At 37.4% G+C, this 23833-nt stretch overlaps 1 protein-coding gene across 13 annotated transcripts in view; it reads left to right on the forward strand.

The window, feature by feature from the left end:
• The window catches only part of PPFIA1 (PTPRF interacting protein alpha 1), an 87719-nt gene that overhangs the window by 29207 nt on the left and 34679 nt on the right, over positions 1-23833 (forward strand). For 8 of the 13 annotated variants that reach the window (XR_012159381.1, XM_073347871.1, XM_073347873.1 and 5 more), the window contains exons 4-18: positions 111-275; positions 3208-3282; positions 3786-3887; positions 4114-4335; positions 5833-5979; positions 8434-8568; positions 9935-10018; positions 10682-10813; positions 13337-13399; positions 15050-15129; positions 15348-15498; positions 16425-16648; positions 18116-18350; positions 22002-22031; positions 22951-23102. Coding sequence is in view for 12 of the 13 variants with exons in the window: in XM_073347871.1 (XP_073203972.1) it covers positions 111-275; positions 3208-3282; positions 3786-3887; positions 4114-4335; positions 5833-5979; positions 8434-8568; positions 9935-10018; positions 10682-10813; positions 13337-13399; positions 15050-15129; positions 15348-15498; positions 16425-16648; positions 18116-18350; positions 22002-22031; positions 22951-23102 (1997 nt within the window). In the remaining variant the exon portion in view is untranslated. Of the gene's footprint in view, positions 1-110; positions 276-3207; positions 3283-3785; positions 3888-4113; positions 4336-5832; positions 5980-8433; positions 8569-9469; positions 9545-9934; positions 10019-10681; positions 10814-13336; positions 13400-15049; positions 15130-15347; positions 15499-16424; positions 16649-18115; positions 18351-22001; positions 22032-22950; positions 23103-23833 lie in introns of all 13 variants that reach the window. The other 5 variants (XM_073347881.1, XM_073347884.1, XM_073347875.1 and 2 more) reach the window with 3 other exon arrangements.

A 23833-nucleotide genomic window follows, 5' to 3' on the forward strand; every position in this document is an offset into this window, starting at 1 on the left:
AAGTTCTTAAATCAAACCTAATATTTTAGAAAGTAAAGTCATTCTAGTCTGATGTTCAAAACAGGTATAAACATCTTGTTCCTTATTTACTTTTTTTGTTTTTATTTCAGCTGCTTTTAGAACATTTGGAATGTCTAGTCTCCAGACATGAGCGGTCCCTTAGAATGACTGTTGTAAAGAGACAGGCTCAGTCTCCAGCAGGAGTTTCTAGTGAAGTTGAAGTTCTCAAAGCACTAAAATCATTATTTGAACATCACAAAGCCCTTGATGAAAAGGTAACGAAGTGTGCCAACTAATTGCCCCCCGTCCCGTCCCCCCCCCGTTCCCCTGGCCAAAGTGTGGAACTAATAACTTTTGCTCGTGCAGTTTTCAGAAGTTAGGTTCTTTGACTATGCCGTATCTGCTTTAAGAAAATGTACACTAGTGTAACTATACTGATGCAGTTACTTCAGTACAACCTCCTAATATAGATGTGCTGTACTAAAGCAAACCCAGTGTAACTAACTTAATATAGTAACATACCAATGTAAGCTGCATTAGTGTAAAAAGCCCTACTTTGTGCTCATGCAACATATCTACATTAGGGGTTTTCACACTTATTTTCTTGTATTACAGTAACACATAAAAGGCATCATTGATTAGGTACTGTACACACAAAGTAGAAGACAATGGACAACAGGTGGTCACAACAAATAGACAGTGGGAGCACAGAGTAACAATGCTGAAGCTTATGCTCAAATAAATTTGTTAGTCTCTAAGGTGCCACAAGTCCTCCTTTTCTTAATGCTGACAGTTGTGGTTAGAGAAATAAACAGCAGTTTATAAACCATTGTCAAGTGTTTTGTAGTCATCATGGTATAGGTGAGTTTTAAGGAGAATAGTGTGGTGTGGCTATGTGGCTTGGCTATGTGGCTTTTTGCAGGGTGCTGTTCCCATGAAAAAGAAATGGCATGGGAGAAAACAAACATGCATGCTGGAAAATTTGACACAGGCAATCAAGGCTGGCATCGCTGATGGAGAGAAAATAGAGATCAGTCTGATCTGAGGCCACAGTGGGCATTAAAAATGAAAACAAGTAGTTTGTACTTGATGTTGTGGGAAAGGGAAGCCAGTGAAATGATACAAACAAAATGGTGGTGTGGTTGAAACAACAAACCAGGAAGACTTTTTTTTTTCCCCAGCAAGAGTTTTAATGAATTTAAGAGGACAGAGACAGGTAAGCTGGCATTTATCAGTGTTGGAGGAGGAAATTAGGGACGAGAGAGACAGGAGAAAGGGAAATGTGATGGTTGTGGATAGCAGAGACATTTTTTATAAACAGGGTTTGGGTATTCCATTTGGACTGGAGAAAAAAGGTGAAAGGGAAGTTGCTGGGGGAGGAACTCAGAGAGGTGGTGATGATGATAGGGAAGGTTCAGGGAGGAGTTGGAGTCAGACAGAGTTGGGGTGGGTGTTACCAGATTCAAACAGAAAAAGGCAAGAGAGAAGGGGAGGTATGATTTGTGAGAGTAGGAGTGAGGAGGTGGTGGAATGGGACAGGAAGAACAGAAGAGTGAAAAGCTGATGAGAGTAACATAGGGAGAGGGTAGAATGCAAGGGGAGATGAAGTAGGGGAAGGGAGAGAAAAAGGGAGATAAATGCAATGCAGAGAAATGGTAAAGTTAGAGATGAGAGCAAAAAGTGTAGAGTGGTACCAATAATCAACAGTGCAGTGTGGTTACAAGGAATCTACTGATTCCTACTGTCTCTGTTCCTAATCACGAATACAAAATTATATAAATAATCAAATGCTCAAGGGACAGTTACTTGTGTATGTAAGTAGTTAAATGAGAGAAATTAGTAGCAGTGTAGTAAGTGGCTCCGTACTTAAGGTGAACAATTACACCAGGCCCAGACAAGGCAGATCAAAGAAGCAGTAAAGTGAACTAGTGAGTGAGTCGGTCAGGAGGTGATGATAATTACCAGTTCAGTCAGTGCAGTCAACAGGGAAAGCAAAAACATGTTTTCATAGAATATCATAGAATAGACTAGGTCATCTAGTCCAACCCCCTGCTCAAAGCAGGACCAATCCCCAATTTTTGCCCTGATCCCTAAATGGCCCCCTCAAGGGTTGAACTCACAACCCTGGGTTTAGCAGGTCAGTGCTCAAACCACTGAGCTGTCTCTCCCCCCCAGTGTTGTGAAGTCGTTACGCCTTTCTGTACGCTCTACTTGGTTGGAGTTTGAGTGTGCTGCTGCTTCTTGCTGCAAGAGCAGCGAAGATAGGATGGTGGCTGCTCTGGGGCTGGGGGAGTCATGCTGCATCTGGGGAAGATTTAAAGAATAAAATCTCTTCAAGGAGCTTATTTGCACTGGTGTTACACTTCTGTGTAAATTTTCTTAATGTAGAAAATTCATTCGTTCTACCCCTTCATCTGCACATGCTCTTCATTCTTCATAGCCTCACTTTCATCCCACTCTTCCTTTCCCTGGTCCACACATCCTTTCCCTTACATTGACAGCATATGTGTGTAATAGAAGAAAATGAAAAAAGAAGGAAAGATAGTGAAGTAGGGCTAGAAAGGGAGGGACGGGGAAAAGCTCCTCTCTGCCCCCGCCAACCCTGGATTTGTTACACAGGAGGAAGCTGGTTAAAGGGGGAATCCTGGAGCTCCTCAGTTTACCTGTGCATTGGGCCTTCTACCATAGAGCTCAGCTGTGCAAATGGGCGCAGCTTAAGATAAACCCCACTCCCAACTAGCAGTTTGATTCCTAAATTTTGTGTCTAGTAAAATGCTTATTTCTTATAACTTGCAAATTCTATAAATTGAAATCATTAACTTCTCCTTAGATAATACAAACATTACAGGTCTTTGAGTGTTCCTTACAAGGGGGAGGTATATTTTAAATACACAGAATTTAGTCTAGGTTTAAAAGGTGGCAGCAAGTGGAGTTCACCTGCCCAATGGAGAAGTTCTGACTCCTTGTTAGGTAAAGTGTCAGTCAAAAGTTTATCTTAAAATCTTAGTCAGTTTTCCAGAAGATCCTTTCTGTGATGCTTGTTAAAACTTCAGAATTTGATGGTGTAAGTCATTGACACTGGTGGAGCAATTAAGCATGTTGAAATGGGAAGCCATAGTGCTAGGCATATAACATTTTTGTCTTGTGTTCACAGTTGCTCAGTGCTAAGATAGCTATAAGATTGTTACTGATGACTTTATTTTTCAGGTAAGGGAAAGATTACGAGTAGCACTTGAAAGATGTAGTTTATTGGAAGAAGAACTAGGTACTACGCATAAAGAGGTAGGTCCCTATAGTAAAATAAAATTTTGGGGGATGTTTGGGTGGAAGAATTTATTCCATAGCATCAAATCAACATTTTTCCAAATATTAGTATATGCAGATGATTCTTAAAGTTATTTACTAGTAGTTTTTTGTTTAGTTAGATCCCAATTGGATGAGTTTGATTTCACTTTAGTTTTTGTTGATAGAAGTCTGTATAGGAACTATACATATGAGCTGATAATTCTGTCTCACAGAGAGAATTTTTTCTGGTTTAAGACCAATGGCCGTAGCATAGCAGGCATGGAATAGGTTTTTAGCTGCCTGTATTACATCTTTGCCCATGCATCAGTCTCTTCTTTAAAGCATTAATAATCTTCTAAAGATTAAATCAGTAAAATTCATTACTCCAAGCTTACTCATTTGCTTCAAAGTGAGGTTATTGTACTATGTTAGCTATTGCTTATGTGATAAGTGAAATACAAAGTGAAATGTGCTACAGTTTTTTTTACTTTTGTTTTTAGTTAATGATTCTGAAAGAGCAAAACAATCAGAAAAGAACGCTAACTGATGGGGTGCTGGATATAAATCATGATCAGGAAAATACACCAAGCACAAATGGGAAGGTAAGGTTGTTTAACACTGACGGATTTTTTTTGTCGTGTATAGGTTGCAATATTTGTCCACTCTTAAGTATATAATTAAAGCACAAGGTAATTATTACAACTTTATTATTGGATAGGCTGCACAAACGAACTTTAATTAGCTTTGTTATATTGAAACAATATAGTATATTTCAAAGCTCCATGTAGTGTGGAAACTTAAGGTGGTGGTTTTTTTTTAATGTAATAGAGATCTTCTGATGGTTCTTCAAGCCACGATGAAGACCTTGCTAAAGTTATAGAACTCCAAGAAATCATAGACAAGCAGATCAACGAGCAAGGCCAAATGAAGGAACGTCTCACTGCTCTTTCTAGCAGAGTGACAGAGCTGGAAGAAGATCTTGACACAGCTAGAAAAGATTTAATAAAATCAGAAGAAATGAATACAAAGTTGCAAAGAGATGTACGAGAGGTGAGGAATGAACTGTGAAAGTCTCAGTAGTCCCAGCTAAGCCAGACGCTACGTGGGTGTACTAAGCCCTTTCCCTCTTATGGCGATAGGTGCTTAAGTCTGGGGTTCATGGAGATGCTACCTCATTTTAGCAGTCCATGGAGGGAATCTACCACCTGGATTTAGGCACCTAAATCCTGGATTTAGGCACCTAAGTGCCTCTTTGGATCTGGGCCTAATTGCTTAGCTCATTCCTGAGTGCTAATTTTCTTGATGTTGTATCGTTCAATTGTGTATTCTCAATTTTGTGTTTCTATTGTTTGCTAAAGTGATGGTTACTAATTAATTAGTAGAAACATTAACAATCTTGTAGGTGTCCTACATTCTGCCCTCTGGGCTGGAAGAAATGTATTTTGCTAATTGTCAGCTAGGGTCTAGACTTAGATCAAGGAAAATTTGGTGTTGCATATATGTAGCTACCCCAGGGGGAAAAAAGATGTGGAATTTATCCATGCTTGCTTTAGAATAGATGTTCTACCAAAAATTCATGAATACACAAATACGATAAACATTGCTATCTCTGTAATCCTCTAAGGGCAAGGCTACTCTAGGAATAAGAATAAAATTTAGATACCCTAACTTTTGTCAATTCTTTTTTTCCTTAAGTTAACTATAACAAATTGTTTGAAAAATGCCTAATATCTACAATATAAAACACTTCGTATTTTCAAAGATTTCAGAGTACAGAACATAATCCTCACAGTTTCTTTGATTTGTGGAACTTTGTGTAATAAGACCGACTGTTCTAAAGGTGATTTAAAGTGTACTTAAAAGAAGCTGGGAGATAACATTCAATGATATTTTTAAAATAAATTTTAGTCTGGAAATGTAAGCAGTGCTGTACACTATGCAAAAATAGACAATCTGGAAAAGATGTCAAAGCCTAACCCCAAATATTCAAACTTTAGTGCCTAAAATTAGGCTCTTAAATCCATATCTAGCTACCTAAATAAAGATCCTGGTTTTAAAGATACTGAGCTCCTGAAGCACATCTGAACTTTAGTGGGATTTAGGAGTACACAAAACCTTTAAAGATAGGACACTTTTTTTAAAATTTAATGGCTGAATATGAGTTTAAGAGCTGAATTTAAGGCTCCAAGTTAAAAAAATTTAAGTGCGTTAAGTTCAGTCTAACACACTATAAGGAAAACTACTCTAATATTGTAATAATTCTGAGGTGAATAACAATTAAGCATTCTGTAACTCACTACTTGACTCTGTGCTAGTCCTTTTTTTTATTTTAAAGTGAGTGTGTAATTTAATAACACAATTCTTCTAAGTAAATATTTCAACACCTTATACTTTCTCATTCTTACAGCACAATCAGTAAGTATGTTTGATAATCTGGGCTAAAACAGTATCATAGAATCATAGAATTCTATGATACGGTTTTAGCCCAGATTATTAAATAAATAATTCATAGCTTTTAGTGAGTAAATGTAGTTTCTCATAATATAGGCCATGGCCCAAAAGGAAGACATGGAAGAGAGAATTACAACTCTTGAAAAACGCTACCTCGCTGCACAGCGTGAAGCTACATCTGTGCATGACCTCAATGATAAACTTGAAAATGAAATTGCTAATAAAGACTCCATGCACCGACAGGTAATAATTTTAATTAAAATATTAAGAAAATTCTGTTCAATATATTCCTGATGAAGATGGTAATATTTAAACTATAGTAGTACCCAATGTGTGCTAAGGAACTTACTTTTTACGAGCAGTCATACTTTAAAAATAAGTCTAATGTGCTATGGTTGCCTGTGAAAGTCTGAGGTCAAAGTTAAGGTTGTATTTTAGATTGTTTTCTCTTTGAAGAATTGGAATTCCAATTTTATGTTGGAAATGAAAAGAATTTGTTGTGGAGGTGAGGAGTCTGTGTATCTGGGTATGATTATTAGTGAAAAGTGTTAATGTTCACTTGGAGGATGTTGTAATTCTAACTGGAGACTCTCTAAATGGTTGTGTTGAAAAGAAATGTAGTTAAGTATTCTTAACTAATAGTGTTTTGTGTGGAAATTCCATGATTTTGTTGTTGAGCAACAAATAATTAAACATTTTGACGTATAAAGCTTATGGCAGAGAAGGTTGTGCTCTTGACAGATCTTGGGGAGGCACACTGGTGCTGTCCTTTTGCATATTTTTGCATGTGTGTGAATTATAGCTGCTTTGGAATTAGTGGAGTGTATTATGTTAAAACTTTGCCTATGATTTCCCACTTTTATCAACCCCCCTCTAAGCTCCTATACTTGTTCACCTACATCTCTGCTTCTGCTGGTTCTCTGGGCTGCCCCATGCTTGATCCCTTTCTAGATCTCTTCTTCATGTACTGCAGCTTGCTTCATGCCCCTGGACTCCTTGGCTTGCTGGAGTAACTTTGAGCTCCATTTTTATAAAATGTTTGAAAGTTTAACAGGACAGGAGAGTGTGGGGTAGAGGTAGAAGGGAAGAGCTCCACTGCCCATCCCTTCTCAGCACCACTGTTCAACCCCACTGATTAATCCTAATGCTTGGCTGTTTCCTCCTTTTCCTGTCTCCCCACAATGACTAGTCTGCATCTCTTATTTCTGGTGTAGAGCCTTTATGAACCTTTTATCCTTATTGCCTCTGTGCATGCATGTCTCTAGCCCAGTGGTCCCCAAACTTTTCACATCGTGCCCCTATTTAGCCCTGCCTTCTTCCTCCTCTCTCCCTCCCTACCCCCGCCCCCGGGGAGCTGGGGCTGGAGCCATGGCCAGGTGCCAGGGACTGAGCTGGAGGCGGGGTTGGGAGCAGAGCTGAGGCTGGAGGTGTCGCTGCAGCCAGGCCAGCAGCCAGAGGCCAAGGCTGGGGCCAGAGCTGAGGGCATAACTCGGCTGGGTGGTGCTTCCTTCCTGCCCTCCGTTGGGGCTGGCCTGGGCCCTGTCATGCCCCCCTGAATGTTTCTCAGTGTCCCCCTAGGGGGGCTTGCCCCACAGTTTGGGGACCACTGCTCTAACCTAGACTGAGCAAACCTGTGGGAGGCAATGGATATCATACCAGGACTCCCTTTGAATCTTAGCAGAGAGATAGCACAATAAGATGAGCAGCTGGCTGATGGCTCTAGCTAAGGGTCTAGGAAGGGAAGCAGTTAGGTGAGTGGGGCTACCTGGAAGAGAGGACAGAATGAAGGAAAGTGGATTGCTTGGGGATTGAGAAAGTAGGTAGGGAGCAGGGTGTCCAAACTACGTTTCCCAGTAAACCCAGTTTGGTGGTGGCAGTGGAAATTCCAAGGGCAAAGGGTAAAATTAATTTGTACCTTGGGGAAGTTTTAACCTAAGCTGGTAAAAGAAAGCTTAGGAGGTTTTCATGCAGGTCCCCACATCTGTACCCTAGAGTTCAGAGTCAGGGAGGAACCTTGACAGGAACCATTTCTGATTTTGAATAATTTTGATCCATCTCTTTCCTTTGACTTAGACAGAAACAGTTGCACCAAATAATGCTCATCACTTTCTTTCTTTATTTTATTGAAAAAAGAAAACTGGTTTATGCCTGAGATATTTGTGTACAACTAAATTAATTTAAACTTTGAAGGGTTATAAGCCAGTCACTTAGCTAGAGGGAACAGAAGGAAACATTAAGTCATTTTTAACCTTAACTTCTAAAATACTGAACACATTTACTTTTAACTTTGCCAGAAAACTAAGTGTTTAGTGCTCATTTAGTGCTCATATAACTAATTTTACTTAAATAGCAAAGGAATTTGATCTCCTCTATAACTACAAACCTCTGCATAACCTTAAAATTGGATCCATAAGCAGTGCCTTCATGATAGTGTGCATGCTGTGGTTGTGTTTATGAAGGAATTCAATTTTTAGTGCAGTGAAATAGCACTTTTATTTGGCAAACTTAATTTTAAAAGTTAGTTTGGGAAGCTGCTTTTCTCCTTTTTGTATTTGGAAAGTACAATCAATGCTGAAAAACTGTTTTCCATTAGTCTAATAAAGGAAGCTGTCTGTCTCTCTACTCCAGTATTTGATAAAGGAACAAGTAGCTACCATGTTAGTTGTAAATGGTGACTCTTGCATTCTCGATCTTTAGAGTGAAGATAAGAACAGACAGTTGCAAGAACGACTCGAACTGGCTGAGCAAAAGTTGCAGCAGACTTTGAGAAAAGCTGAGACTTTGCCTGAGGTGGAGGCTGAACTGGCACAAAGAGTTGCAGCACTTTCAAAGGTGGGACAGTAATTCACTGCATTGTGAGAGTGTCTCTTCTGTGGTCATTCCAACTATAGCAATTCTGTTCTCAGTCTTATTTTCACTGATTTTCCAAACAGAATCAGTAAAATGTTTTCTGTATTCTGTGCTTTCTGTTTATTCATTCTTCTAATTATCTAGCATATGTTCAAAATATTTAAATTCTAATGACTTCCTCTTTCTGTATTTCTATTATTGGGAGTTTGCTGTAGCAGCTTTTGTATCAGCTTTGTGTGTTGCATTGTGAAAATTGTTTCCTTTCCCTTTGCTGTTTGAATTACTGTTTTTGTTACTGTATAGAACTGCTTTACTCCAGAAAGAATGTGCTGGGAGTCATTTAATACGATCAGCAACTTATGACTTGGCAGGGAAGAAGACAGTTTCTTCCTTTTTTTAAAATTAAGGCCATGTCTGCATTACAGCACTGCTGCTATGCCACAGTAGTGCCATCGTATAAACAATTCCTACAGCAACAGAAGGGGTTTTTCCATCGCTGTAGGTAATCTACCTCTCTTACCAGCGGCAGACAGATTGATGGAAGAACTCTTCTGTTGACCTAGCTGCATCGACACTGAAGGTTAGATGGGCATAGCTGTGGTGCTTAAGGGTATGAACTTGTCACACCCTGGAGTAGTGTATCTGTTGACCTAACTTTTAGGTATAGGCCAGGCCTAACCAAGGATTGAGCTGAAGATTTTAAGTAATGGGCAGTCAAATTTCAGCTTGCATTATATGTCCTTAAATTGCTGCAGGGAGAATAGCGGCTTATAGTATGAAGCAATAGTATGTCTAGTAGCTATAAATGGACTTCTTGAGTGTCTTTAAAGTCTGTTTTCATATTTTTTTTTCAATCTTTCCTATCCCTTTATTGGCTTTGTAGTCTGACCCTTTGTCTTCTCGGAACTCTGCTGCTAAAGAGGCTAAACTGTTGGAACTTGCCTCCAAGTTTAGGAAGGTAGAATTTGTACACGGGTCCTTGTTTCTGCTTGCCGCTTTCTGCTTTTTATGATTACTAACATAGGCAATGGGGATGAGGGTAGAGAGGAAATCCTGTGACAGGATTTGTACATTATTGCATTGTTGGAAATATGAATGTAAATTTTCCTGGTGAGAAGTCCATTGTCAGCAATGGTTGAACCATGAAATTCCGGTGTGGGAGGATTAATTGATCATCATTTAACCTAATGAGGATTCTTAGGTTCTGGTAGTAAGCTGTTTTGCACTTCATATAGACAAAAATGGCAGTTTGCACGCAAAAGCATGTTATGCTTCCTGCTAGCACATCAGTCTTCAGTACATTCTTAAAGAGTTAAATACTAGTTCTAGTTTGTTTTCAAATTGACAGGCTGAGGAGAGACATGGCAACATTGAAGAACGGTTACGACAGATGGAAGCACAATTGGAGGAAAAGAATCAGGAATTGCAAAGGGTATTACAAAAATATTTTTTTGGTATAGAAATCAACCTGAAAAGTAAAACTCTGATCCCTTGCATGGTAGCCTGTGGTTGAGCTGGGCCTTCCCTTCTTCTATGTCCCACCTCTAATGTGGTGCTAAAAGTTGCAGCGAGGTTGGGGGATTTATGATGATTGTTAGTTGTTGCTCTTAATTAAAGTTAGTGAACTTGATTGTGAGCTTTGAGTTTCCAACTGAAATTTGAAATAAAATGTTGAAAAGTACCGGTCTACCACAATTTATTCTAATTAGATCTCCCTTCTCACAAAAAAAAAAATCTTCTGTAGACATACTGAGTCAGCTGGCCTTGGAGTTGGCTCTGCAGGCTTTGAAATCGACTTAGTCACTATACTGTAAACTCACACTTGGAAGCCAGCGAATCTAGTACTTCTGATTATCTGAAGGTTTTGGGTATCTCTGAAGGCCTTTGGATGATCAAGGTATCTGGATTAATTCTGAACCTTTGAGGAAAGTGTCTTTCATTGGAGAAAATAAGGAGTTTGGGTTTGATGAGCCTTACAGTTTTAACAATCTGGAGATCTTTCTAAATGACACTTTTTTTTTTAAATGTTTTGTAGGACAGATAACTTCAACAGCTTTGAATTAATCATACTTTTAATGCTTCCTAAATAACTTAGGCTAGACACAGAGAGAAGATGAATGAAGAACATAATAAACGTTTATCAGATACTGTTGATAAACTTCTGTCTGAATCCAATGAAAGACTTCAGCTTCATCTCAAGGAAAGGATGGCTGCTCTGGAAGATAAGGTAGAAAATAATTTAATGTGATGATGAAAGTAGCTTAGAAGTTAATGAAATGTTTAGCAATATGCTTGTTACACATTTTACAATACATATATAATTTAGTCTTGTAACTTTATTTGTTAAATAATGTATCTTTTATCATAAACAACTTCCATTTAGAGACACTATCAGCATGACTTTTTGAAAATAGCTGATTCTTAGAAAACTAAGCCAATTTATCAAGAGTGCTTTCTATGTTCTAAACTTAATTCTTAGGGGATGGGGAGGGGGATTCCTTTAATTTTTTTTTAAAGGATTTTTATGCTTTCTATTGATGATTGGCGTTGTCCGTATAAACATGTTTGGTTTTGGGTCATACAAGAAGTCTGTTGCAGAGTCAGGAACAGAACACAGATCTTGAGTCCCATTCTTCTCCTATATCATTTGCCCTACTCCTCCTTTCCTGTCTAGTCCAACGTTTCCTGGATCATGGTGGTGATCCTGTCAGCTAGAGAAATATCATCTTTCCCTCACAGGAGAATGTCTACTTGACTATAAAAATGGTCACTGGACCAAGTGATCAGTTATTGTGTGCTTCAGACCTCTGTCCAAGGTTCTGTTCTTTGCCCTCCTAATTCAGCTCCTCTTCCAGCTTGTGACATCTTGCAGCCTGCATGGACTTTCACTTATTGGCTTACTTTCATCTGTAGTACTTCAGAGATTCCTCCCAGTAGGATGAAAGAATCCTTAAAGGAAAACAAGGAATTTCCTTCTGTGGTAGCATTTTCTCCTTTTGTTCAGTGATCATTTCAGTCTCCCGTATTGAAGATGTAGATTTGAGTCTTCTGTAATACAGTGCTCACCTGGGAAAACTCTTCAGTAAAAGTTAAATGGCCCTTTCTTTAAAGACTTCAACATGTTGGCATATTTTATGATCCATCTGAACTTTCAGAGGCACTTGTTTTCACTGTGACAAGCAAGTGGTCTGTCTCCAGCACCCCAGCTGAGTTTCTGACAATACTATTCCGGGGCTCTAGAGGCAGATGACTTCTTTGCTACAATGCCAAGAGAGCTGGGGTTTTGCTTTCCTCTCTGCTTTTGTTCTCAAAGGGAACTGAGGAAAATCAGGCATGACTGACTAAAGCTCTGCTGTGGCCCTCTTGGCTAATTTTGGGAGCTAATGAATTAAGTGCTTAAAGGTAGGCTCCCTAAATCTGAAATATTTGGCCTCTGGCTTTGTAACATAGCGGGGAAGCAAGATTCAAAGCACTGACCTGTTCCCACCACCAGCGAATGTATTTTATGTGCTGTGTTGCAGTGCCTGTATGTTTGACCTGACCATGATACAAAACCTCTTTCTGGAATAAGACTGACCTCTCTAAGTTTGAGATAATATTCATGAAGTAAAAAGAAATGTTTAGATATACTTCACTGTTAGTATTAATGCTCAGAAAAGTACTGTTACTTTTCTGTATAAATGAATGATTAATAGGAAACCAACAAAAATGCATAGTTGCATAGAATCACATTTGTCTCTATCCGGGTCATTAAGCCTTTCTCCCCAGAATGTCCTATATTGTAGCTTACAGTGTTTCAAAACTGAATTAAGATGCAAACAATTAAAAACAAGAATTTTCAAGATAAGTGTGTAACAGGTTTGGGCGGGGGAGGAGAAAATAAGTCAAAAGGTTTTAAACTTCCTAAAACAACTTCCCTTTTGCAGTGACACTGCCATTTTCATTGTTATTGTTTACTACAGTTGCATACATTATTGGAGGTCTTGTCCTTCAGCTGAAGGAAGCCAGATGCTTTGGTGGTGGTGGTGATCTTTGTAGCTGACAGACAACTTTCGTAGTCTGAGTTGGGGAGTCAGTTTGAGCATGATCGTAGTGGCTAGTTATTGTATAAAATGTGTATATTTATAGTACAGATATTAATAAACAGCCATATGATGACTATGCAAATCCCTGCACTCTTCTTAATGAGAACTATAAGAGTGCCGGCATTTACAATGCTGTATAGCTGACAAATTACTGTATGGCGGTAACTGTACCACAATCCTGATTTGATTGTCTAAGAGTCATCTTTTTCATTAAAATTATATTTCTGCTACTTAGAATAACTTTGTCAAAAGGAAACTAGCAAACAGATAAAACCACTGTTTGTTAGTAGAGCCCAGCACAGATACAAAATTTGTATCATCCAGTCCTCAATCCACAAAAATGGTCTGCAAATTTGCAGGGCTCTAATTATTAGTTGTAATTGTTTAGTGTTCTGGTAACTTTTATCACTAGTAATTTAATCATATAGAGGAGCACAGACCCAGGAGTCTGAATCTATTTTAATTATATTAAAAAAATAACAGTGGTATGCCCAACAAATAGTTTTCTTTAGTTAATAAATTAAGTAGCTATGAGTTAAAAGAGGTACTGCAGTTATGCCTTATGTAATGGACCTTTGTAATAGCTTTTCTTAATCACCCTTCAAAAATTGAAAGATCTACGATGATTAACAGTAACATAACTTGTGCAATAAATTTTATTTTAGAACTCTCTTCTTCGAGAAGTTGAAAATGCAAAGAAGCAAGTAGAGGATCTTCAACATGAAAAGGTATTATACAGATACATTTTGATTTGAGAAACTAACTGTTTCATTGGGACATAGCTGGAATATGATATAAACTATACTAAAAAACTTTCTAGTTATAGCAGGTTGTGTAAAAATATTTAAACTTCCTTGGTTTCTTGACTTGGTCTTGGTAATTTCTTGTGGCACAATTAGTACTATTTATTGTAAAAGATTGGTTGCCTCCTTTGGTTCAGAGGATTATTGTTGCAGCTTTTACAGGTGACTTAAGTTTTTCAGCAGAATTGTCTATTTAATTTAATTCAGGTAGGTACAAACTAGGTGAAAACAAGAGGGCTGTATTGATGATTTACCAGGATTCTGAAGGCCCTGTCTAACTCATATTTTTGCATAGCTTATGCATTGAGCAGTAAAAACACAAATAAAACTTTTCAGTGTCAAGTGCATCTTAATGTATATTTTTATAACACAGGCATCCAGTGTACATTTTGAGAAGCTTGCTACTGAACAATATTGTGAAATTTGTACACTACTGTTTTAAAAACTACTCCAAAAATTATGGAGTGGGACAGGAGAAGCACCTATCATACTTGGCTGCTGTGTTGAGCTCTTGTCGGTCGGGGGAGGATTAAGCAGCTCAGAATCACCAGGAGCAGAGCTCTTGTCACGAAAGGTGTTGAAGATGTTTTGGAGGAGAGGATTGGATTATACTTTCTGGGCATGGGGTCTCAGAAATCACAAAATTCCTTTAATTGTCTGGCCATCCCACTTCTTTCTAAATAATGTTGGGCACAACCTTTCATTGACTGTTTCCCAAAGTTGTGGTGATTCACATTGTGAGCAGCTATGGGAATGTCTGCTCTGACATCACAATACTTGTATGGCTTATTCAGCAATGGTATGTACTATGTGTCCTAAAATACTTTGCTGTGAAGTGAGTTTCAGGGTTGGCCAAGTTGCACAGGTTTTACATCAGTTATGCAGATTTAAAGAAACTAAGAGCTGCAGGTTATATTAGTGTGTTCTGCAGGATGGGCTTTGAATATCTGTGGCATGGGACAAGAGTTCTCAACCTGGGAACTGCCACTCGCCATTGGCTATCTAGGTTCCTAATTTCACTCATATCAGTCTTCTGTTGAAGTGACTTATTCAATCATTCAGTTACTATTTACATATAAAATTCTGGGAAGCATGAGGAGATCCTAGTTGCAAGTGGCTGGATTTAAGGTCCTGTTTTGTACAGAGCTTCAGCCATCCTCAGGCTGTCTTTACTAATTCAGTTTTCTCATTTACTCTAATCAGTGTTAGCCAGTCATTCACATGTGGATACATCCCTTATTCAGTTGTTTCAATTAAAAGAAAAAATCAGCATTAACCTTGCATAATTGAATGAGGCATCTCAATTACCACAGTACTTCCAATGCTGCTCTCTGGTGTTTGGTAGATCAGTAATGGTGATTTAATGGTAACCACTGTTAATATGGCAGAAGTCTTTTGAAGGCCTGCTTCACTGAGGAGTAGTTTTGAAGGCAATCCGTTGCATGGAACACATAATAGTGGAAATGAGCTCTATGGGCCTGGAAGATGTACACTTTTTTTTTTTTAAATGAATGTAATGGCAGAGCTCTTGTATGTTTGTTTCCTGATTTGTTTTTCTTGTTCTATTCTTTGCAGGATCAACTGGTACTAAATATAGAAGCAATGAGGGCTGAAAATGACCAAATGAGGATCAGAGCCACTTCTCTTCATCATAGGTACAAGCATTTAATGAGAATACTGTTTTGCTAGAGATTAAAATCAGTTTTGTTATATTTTGTTTTTCTCTTATAATTTTAAACATGTTTACTGAGTGTAGTAATGAACATTTCTATGCCAATGTTACAATAGTACTTTCAGTTTAAAAATTAAAACTGGAGGAGCAAGAACAGTCTTTTCCGAACATCTAAAGATTTAATCTATGTTCACGTTTTAGCCGACCACATTTGGGTAGTGTACCAGATTTCAGATATCCAATGACACCATTATCTGTGGCTGACAGTCATACGGATCCCTATAGCACCTCATCAGTGTTAAGACGGCCCCAGAAAGGGCGTTTGGCAGCTCTACGTGATGAACCTTCAAAGGTAATGGAACATTATTACTTTGATAGCAAAATATGCTGGGATTCTTTTGATCTAATAGGCAACTGCAAGTTTGTAGGATAGAAGTACATAGTATGTGACTGCTGCATAGTGTAGTCTTGTTAAATAATGACACTAGAGTTTTTCGCACTTATAATATTTATAGTTTATCATAGTATCTTCCCAAAGTGGGCTACTTAGACGTTTAAAAACTCTTCTTTTTCTTTAGTATACAAAATAAAAACGTCAGTCCCTTAAAGTGTAGGTTTTTGCTAGATTGTGCTTTTTTTGTATACACTACATTTCCTGTTTCACTAAAATACATAATTACCCGTACTTTTAATGTATGTTTTAATTGTTATTTAATAACTGAAAAAGTAGGGATTTTGATACTGTGTTCATTGTTAAAAAGTGTGATAGAAAATATAACTTTGAAACTGAAATATATCATCTGAAACAACCCAAATCCAGATTTTAATTTGTGTGCACATTCAAAGATGATGTAGTTTCAATTTAATAGTCTAGCACGCTATCCATCATTTGGCAAGCAATCTCTCTGTACCTTTAAATACTTGAGTTTTGACAGGGCTCAGTTCCTAAATATACTGAGTTGTCCCTCAAACATATGATGGAATTTGGATTAATATTGTTGGCAAACCTTTGCAATATTGCATTAGAGTTGCGTGGGATACGTGTGAGATTTCTATGATTTGAACCATTACTATAAGTCTGCAGTTTTCTAAAGAACTGGTTTTGTTTTTACTGTTTTGTAAATATTGCTTTCTTGATGGATACCTACAGCATGTAAGTGAGAACTTGTTGACTTTGTTTTTGTATCTTTTTAGCTTCTTGAAAGTAATTAAATAGTAAAGGTTTTATATTGTTTTTTTCAATTAGATTGGGATTTCTATTTTTTTTTTTTTAAACAGGTTCAAACCCTTAATGAACAGGATTGGGAACGTGCACAACAAGCAAGTGTGTTGGCAAATGTAGCACAAGCATTCGAGAGTGATGTTGATGTCTCGGATGGTGAAGATGACAGAGAGACTATATTCAGTTCAGTCGATCTTTTGTCACCTAGTGGTCAGGCTGATGCTCAGACTTTAGCCATGATGCTTCAAGAGCAATTGGATGCAATTAACAAAGAGATTAGGTATAGTTTATCTGTTAATTACAATTATGATAAAATAAGCTTCTTTTATAGCAGAAATTAAATATCTTCCATTGATTTGTGTGTGGTTATGAGTAAGCCACACAACCTCTGTTTTATTTGAAAAAGAAAAAAATTAAAAAGTGGTTATGCTTGGCCAACTTTGTAAAATGCTTTTAATGCTGTATATATGGATGGACATTACCATATAAATGGTGGTGGTGGTAGTAGCTGTTGCTGCTAATAGCAATTGAGTGCAAAACTTCATCATTTAAACTGCCATGCGATAAGTTGCTGGCTATTCTCCCATAAATTTTTCTGTAGTAACTACTACTATCGTAGTATTCTTCCAAGGGTGTTAGAGTGGATGATCTTCTGTACTGTGCAAGAGGTAAAATACCTAGGCACAGTGGAGTAATAATAGTAGAAAGGCTGGTTTCAGAGTAGCAGCCGCGTTAGTCTGTATCTGCAAAAAGAAAAGGAGTACTTGTGGCACCTTAGAGACTAACCAATTTATTTGAGCATAAGCTTTCGTGAGCGACAGCTTACTTCATCGGATGCGTTCAGTGGAAAATACGAAAGCTTATGCTCAAATAAATTGGTTAGTCTCTAAGGTGCCACAAGTACTCCGTTTTTTTTAGTAGAAAGGCTGTAACTTCTTTGGATTTCCTTGTTTCTGTTGTTTTTAAATAGTACCTTCAGTTTTCATTTTAATTATATTGTACTTACTAAATGATAGTTACCACATACTTTGAATATATAACACTTTCATATGAGATTCTTGAAGCATTTTACAAATAAGCTTCACAAAATCCTTGTGAAATAAGGAAGTGTTGACCTCTTTTTATAGATAGGGAAACTGAGGTATAGAGTGGTGTGATAACTTGCCCTTGCTTACAGAGGAAGTCTGGTGCTTTTGCCACAAGGCTAGCCTTCCTCTTAGACTACCTTTCAGTTTCTCAGTCCAAATGATATTTTTACAATATTACAGTATATTAACTCGTCCTTCTATACAACTCCCTGTGTTTGGATCCCTCTCCTTAATTGTGCCTAAACACTCTTTTCAAGCTCTTCCTTTAAAATAAATTCTTCTGAAAGGAAAGGCCTACATATTATTCTGCATTGTGAAGTTTTACTAATTTGACAGAACATAAAACACCTGAACTGCAATACTAACAAAACATCAATCACAGTACCTTTTGTCACCTCGTAATTCCTATTCTTTTTATATGTTGTCTGTTTGAATTGCAGCTGTCTTGTCTTTCCTGTCTGTAGAGGTCTAGTTTTCTAGAGTCCTACAAATAATCACACAGAACTTAAAACTATTATTCAGCCAGCCCCATCACTTATCTCAGTGTAATTGAGTCTCACATTGCTTTTGCAAATATACTTATTTTACAGTGAATTGATCAACTTTAAAAAAAAAAAAAAAGAAAAGAAAATCACCTAGTCTTTAAACTTTTTTTTTAGATTGATACAAGAAGAAAAGGAAAATACGGAGCAGCGAGCAGAGGAAATTGAAAGTCGAGTTGGTAGCGGGAGTCTAGATAACAATGGACGATTTCGGTCAATGAACTCCATTCCCCTTCCTTTTATTGGTGGGTCCCTCGCTGGTTCCTCTCCTCCTGGCAGTGGCCGTTCCACACCAAGGCGCATTCCACATAGTCCAGCTCGGGAAGTGGACAGACTAGGTATCATGACACTAGTAAGTATCAGATTTTTTTTCTCTACAATAGAAAATATCTTCATTCTAAATAACCCCAGTAACCTTTGTCCTTTGAATCATTTTCCCTTATTGAATTTTTTTTACTTGTGTCCTTTCACCTCCAACATCAGGTTCAAATTGCTGATCTTAACTTTCAAAAAGTCTCCAAGAGTTTGATCTCTCTTTTCTCTGCTCACATCTCTTACCTACGTTTTGTCTCCTCATCCTAGTCTTGCTCTGTGCTGCCGCCTGTGCCTGGGAGAACTTGGCCTTTTTCTTCCAAATCCTGGTGCAACAGCCATTTAGCCCCTTCTTTCTTAAGTCTATTCAAATCATACATGTTTTATTGCTGCCTGTTGGTCGTAATCCACATTTCTATTGAATGCTCAACAAATAAATAATTTTATATAAATATGTGAAACCAATAAACTTGAAGGTTAATGATTAAGTGTTGTTTACATTTGAAATGTACAGCTATGAAGTGAACTGAAATAAATCTATTTGAGCTAGCAATTTATAGAGGAAATGTTTTAAGCAAGTTCTAATCTAAATATTTTCTTTGCAGAAATTGACTCAAAAATGAGTTTCGCAGCTGTTTCCATGAAAAAATAGGTCAGAATATTTATTCCCAAGGCTTCCTCTCCCAATGCAGCATGACTTTTTTAAATCTAGTTTTAGTGAGCAAAAATAAGCTGCAAGTCCTGTAGCAGCTAGAAATTGTCATGAATTTTTTTTGTTCAGTAGTAACTGAAACTGTAATTGATTTAACTGAAAATTCACAACTCCAAGATTTAAAGGAACTGACCAAATCACATGTGGTAATATTTAGCCGAGCTATTATAACTGAATAATTTTTTGAAGTATGGTAATATAAAGATCCTAAACTTCCTCCAGAACTACAGGAGTGGAGATACTGGATTTTTATTAATGTGTATTGTGAATAATGGATTATTTTTTTACATTATTTTGTAGTTTCCTGATAAAAATCCACTTTATTTATGAACATTAGCTAACATTAATCCTGTTAGCTTGCATTAAGCCCATGTCATTGTATCAAATGCTATCACAGAGATAGTACTGCTGCCTTGGTTCCCCCCATCCCCGTCCCAGATTTGTGAATGCAAGCTAGTTTAATCATGGTTTTAAAAATTCAGTGCTGTTACTTTTTTAGTTTAACTTAAAACAAGTGAATTAAAAGCTTGTAGCTGTCTTTAACAAGTGCTGGCTGACACTATTTTTTTTTTTTCATTAGTGTTGATTTCTTGCAGTGGTGTCTTTTACTTTAGCCATCCCAAAATTAACTGGATATTGAGGACTGGATTAATCTATGATTTTATTCATCTTTCTATTCTGTTCACCTGTTCCTATAATGATTAAGATTTTCTTTACGAGGAATGGATGATGTCCTTGGGTGGTATTTAAATAGCACATTTAGACCCTGAATCCATGTATGTTTAATATTTGATGCACCTTTCAGGGTTATCTAATTTATTTTCTATTGATGGAAGTCTCAAGGGTAAACTAAGTCTATACTGTGATTTGATTAGCTTGTTCTTTGTTATCTGGCATGTTGGGGGGATGGGGGATGCCAGTAAGTCAAAAATTCTGGTTAACTAAGAAGGAGGGAGTTTGGGTGCGGGAGAGGGCTCGGGCCTGGGGGTTGGGGCATGAGAGGGGGTGCAGGCTCTGGGAGGGAGGGAGTTTGGGTGTGGAGTGTGGGAGGAGTTTTGGGGCGCTAGATCTGGGCGGCACTCACCTTGGTCTGTTCTGAAGCAGAAGCGCAGCCAGGCAGCTCTGTATGCTGCCTCCACCTGCAGCTCAATTGGCTACATTCCAGGTCAATGGGAGCTGCGGAGCCAGCACTCGGAGTGGGACGGGGGCAGCGCACAGAGCCCCTGTGGCCATTTGTCCATCTAGGAGCATCAGGAACATGTCGCCACTTGCGGGGAGCCATCTGAGATGAGCGCCGTCTGGATCCGGCACTCCACAACCCCTCCTGTGCCCCAAGCCCCTTCCGGCACCCAAAGTCCCTCCCAGAGCCCATGTCCCGTTAGCCCTTCCTGAAATGTCAGTTTCTAGAGCTTTCCTGTTGGTAAAGTGCCGGATAACACAGCTTTTACTGTAGTAACATTGATAATCAAAACAGAAATATTTGAAGATTGAGCAAATCTTTACACATTTTCCTTGCTTGCTTACCTTTTGCATATTTTTAATCCAAGTAGACTTGGCAAGCCAGTCAATTGACCAGTCAAGTAATGTCAATCAGTGACCTTACAATTGACCACGGCCGGTATTCTCAAATATTCCAACAAGAATACCCTGATGTATGTGGCAGCCTACTATTTTAATTGCATCATAGTGCCATTCTGCATTTTTAGTATTTAATTTAATTGTGTTTTGCATTTTTCTGAATGAAAATAACTGATGTAATTTGTTTTTTGTAATTGGGCATAAGTATCTCCCCTATACCTATTGGAGACAATAAAGTTGTATTTTTTTTTCCTTCCTTTTACTGTTCTAATATATTAGTACTCGAAAATATTTGTCAATTTTTGAATTAATTGTTAATATTTGACTGGTCAATTGACCAGTTATTTTTGGACCGAATGCCCAAACCTACCCTATCTTTTTAAACATTCTTTGTTTGTATTACAAAGTGCATTGAATTTTTGATACTCAAATTTTTTTTGCCTAGAAGTCCTTTTTTAAAATACGTAGCCAAGTACAGTGTAAATCTGTTTCCTAAACTATATAAATGTAATTTTTTACCAGTATCAGTCTGATATGATTATGCTCTATGTACAACTTCAGTTAATGAACAATCTTTGATCTTTTGCTCTGCACACTGTTAAAGGTTGGGAATGTCTAAGAGGTGAGATTCAACAGATTTTGGTGAGGGTGGGGGAGAAGAAGTAGTGGTAATAGACTGGGCATATTCATTCCAACAACCTAAATGTAAGTTACCTCACAATACTGCTGCCAGAGTTCTGGATTTCATGATTAATACTGTAATGCATCTGCTTATATAAAGTGCAGAAAAGGGAACAAGATTCCAAACTGGTCAGAATGAAGAGTGTTTGAAATTCATAGGATCTAACTCAGACAACATAGAAATCTCAGTCCCTGCCTTGAGTACCTTTTGGTTTTGTGATCAAGGGATCTCCATGCATCTGAAGAAGTGGGTTTTTTATCCATGAAGGCTTATGCCCAAATAAATCTGTTAGTCTTTAAGGATTCCTCGTTGTTTTTGTGGATACAGACTAACACAGCTACCCCTCTGATACGTGTGATCAAGGGAGAGTCTTTGCCCAAGTATTCTCCTTATTTAAAAAAAAAAAAAATGAAATCAAAATTTAATTTACTGGTTTTCTTGCTGAGAATGTTTTCTTTTTTAATTTTGCCTTGTAGATATGGGTGAAATATTGTTATCCTCTAAAACTACTATTTACATATCTACGGTATTTCCATTATAAAGCTAGATTTTTCAACTATATGGTGGTCTAAATATTTTCTAGTTTTCTTCCATATATGTTCTGCTATATTATCTTCTCCCTAATGTGTTTTTGTCTCTGCTAATGCTTTGAGTTTGTGCTACAGAGTTTGCAATAAATCTGGTTTCTCTTAATTTCTTTTCTTTGCATGCATGGTCAGCCTAGTGATTTAAGGAAACACCGTAGAAAGGTAAACTCTTTAGCCACTTAGTTATGTTCTTTTGCTGTGTCATTTACAATAAAGTATGAGTGCAAATGAGATCCGCTGGAAGAGTTACATATTTGTGAATAATTGCAAATTATTTCATGTTCAGATTTAATCTCTACTATTAAAATAATATTAAATTAAATTAATAAAAAATTATGGGAATAAAGAAATGAAAAGGAAGATGATCTGCTTTAGAGGAAGAAATAGTAATTTAGTTTGAAACACTTTTACCCCAAGTAAAGGGTGTAGTATGTTATCCATTTGCAGTAGCCATTCCTGTGTCTCTGTAAAGGCATACTTGCATTGAATTTTGAAGATTACCAGCACACAATTAAATTACTTAGTTTGAATTTCTGATCCTCATCACACTTGAAGGAACTTCATAAGTGTTGACAAAGGGATTCCTGATTTCAAGAAGTTGTGATTAAATCTGGTAATCATCTAAGCCCATGACATCTAGAACACCTTGTTTAAAACTCTTCTGGTTCCTCATAATTGGAGTAATGTTTTATGTGGCTTTACTGAAAACTAATAAGGGTCAGGTGTGTATATATTGTAATATTAGCATACTTAGTTTTAGGGAGTTGTTAAAGGGAATGTATACTTGCTCTGAGCCCTACTTGCTGGATAGGGAGGCAATGAATTCTATATAAGATTGCCACGGTCTGATTTCCAGCAGAAATATTAATTCAGCAACACTGGTTGTCTACAAAAGTAAGAGGAAGTTCAGAGAGAATGAAAGAGTAGAAATGATGGCCCCAGAATAAAAGAGCTGGGAGAACCTTATCACTGTCAAGTGAAAAAATAATCAATACATTTTCTTTTAATTCTTTGTACAGTATTAATGTAGAATTCATGCTAAAAACTAAACCCTAAAGTTTTCATTCTTTTTTTCCTGTAGTCTCCAGTTTCTGGAGAAGAAGTACGAGATGACAAGACCACAATAAAATGTGAGACATCACCACCATCTTCGCCTCGATCTCTGCATTTGGATAGAGTCCATAAAGGAGCTTTGCATACATTGAGCCACGAAGACATCAGGGACATAAGAAAGTAAGTAAGCAAGATGGCAAAAAAATATGAGGGTAATATTCAGATAACGTAGCTAAGGTTCAGATTTTTAAAAAGCTGATTGACTACAAAGTTGTTGTTCAAATCATGCAAGTTTTAAGAAATTGATTTTTAAAACTTCTGAAAAGTTAAAGTAAATGGAAAAGTCAGAATAATTTGTCAGTTGATTTGCTAAAGTTAATATGTATAAGCAGTCCCCTTAGCACATTCATTAATGGCAGCTGGTTTTCTATGGGGAAGTTTTCAGGTACTAGCAGTTTGCCTTTCTTTTTATCACTTTATGTAAAATGCATATTATAGAGAAGAAAGTTAGATGAAAGGAAGCTGGATTTTTAATTTATTATGCAACTCATTTCCAGATCTGTGGCTTAAATTCAACCTATGATCATCTGAACTTGGTAGGGAATCTGACATCTAGTGGATTGTAATATACAAATAACCTGCAGTTGCTTGACATAAGTCAGTCACCCTAATAAGATATCTTAATAAGAAAAGGGATAAAGTGTTGAGATATTGGATGTTGTCCGGTGTTTTTATTTATGCTCCATTTAATCTTTTGATACATCTTCTTGTGATGCTTTTCACATCTTTTGTAACGAGAAATGTTTAAAAACTGGAAATTAATTTGCTGAGGTAACTTGACAGTCTTAACCAGCTTCCACCAAAACCTCAAATTGCCATAAAAATGTATTGTGCTGAAAGTAGGGATTATT

Source organism: Lepidochelys kempii, chromosome 6 (genome assembly GCF_965140265.1).
Source record: "Lepidochelys kempii isolate rLepKem1 chromosome 6, rLepKem1.hap2, whole genome shotgun sequence".
Lineage (NCBI taxonomy): Eukaryota > Metazoa > Chordata > Testudines > Cheloniidae > Lepidochelys > Lepidochelys kempii.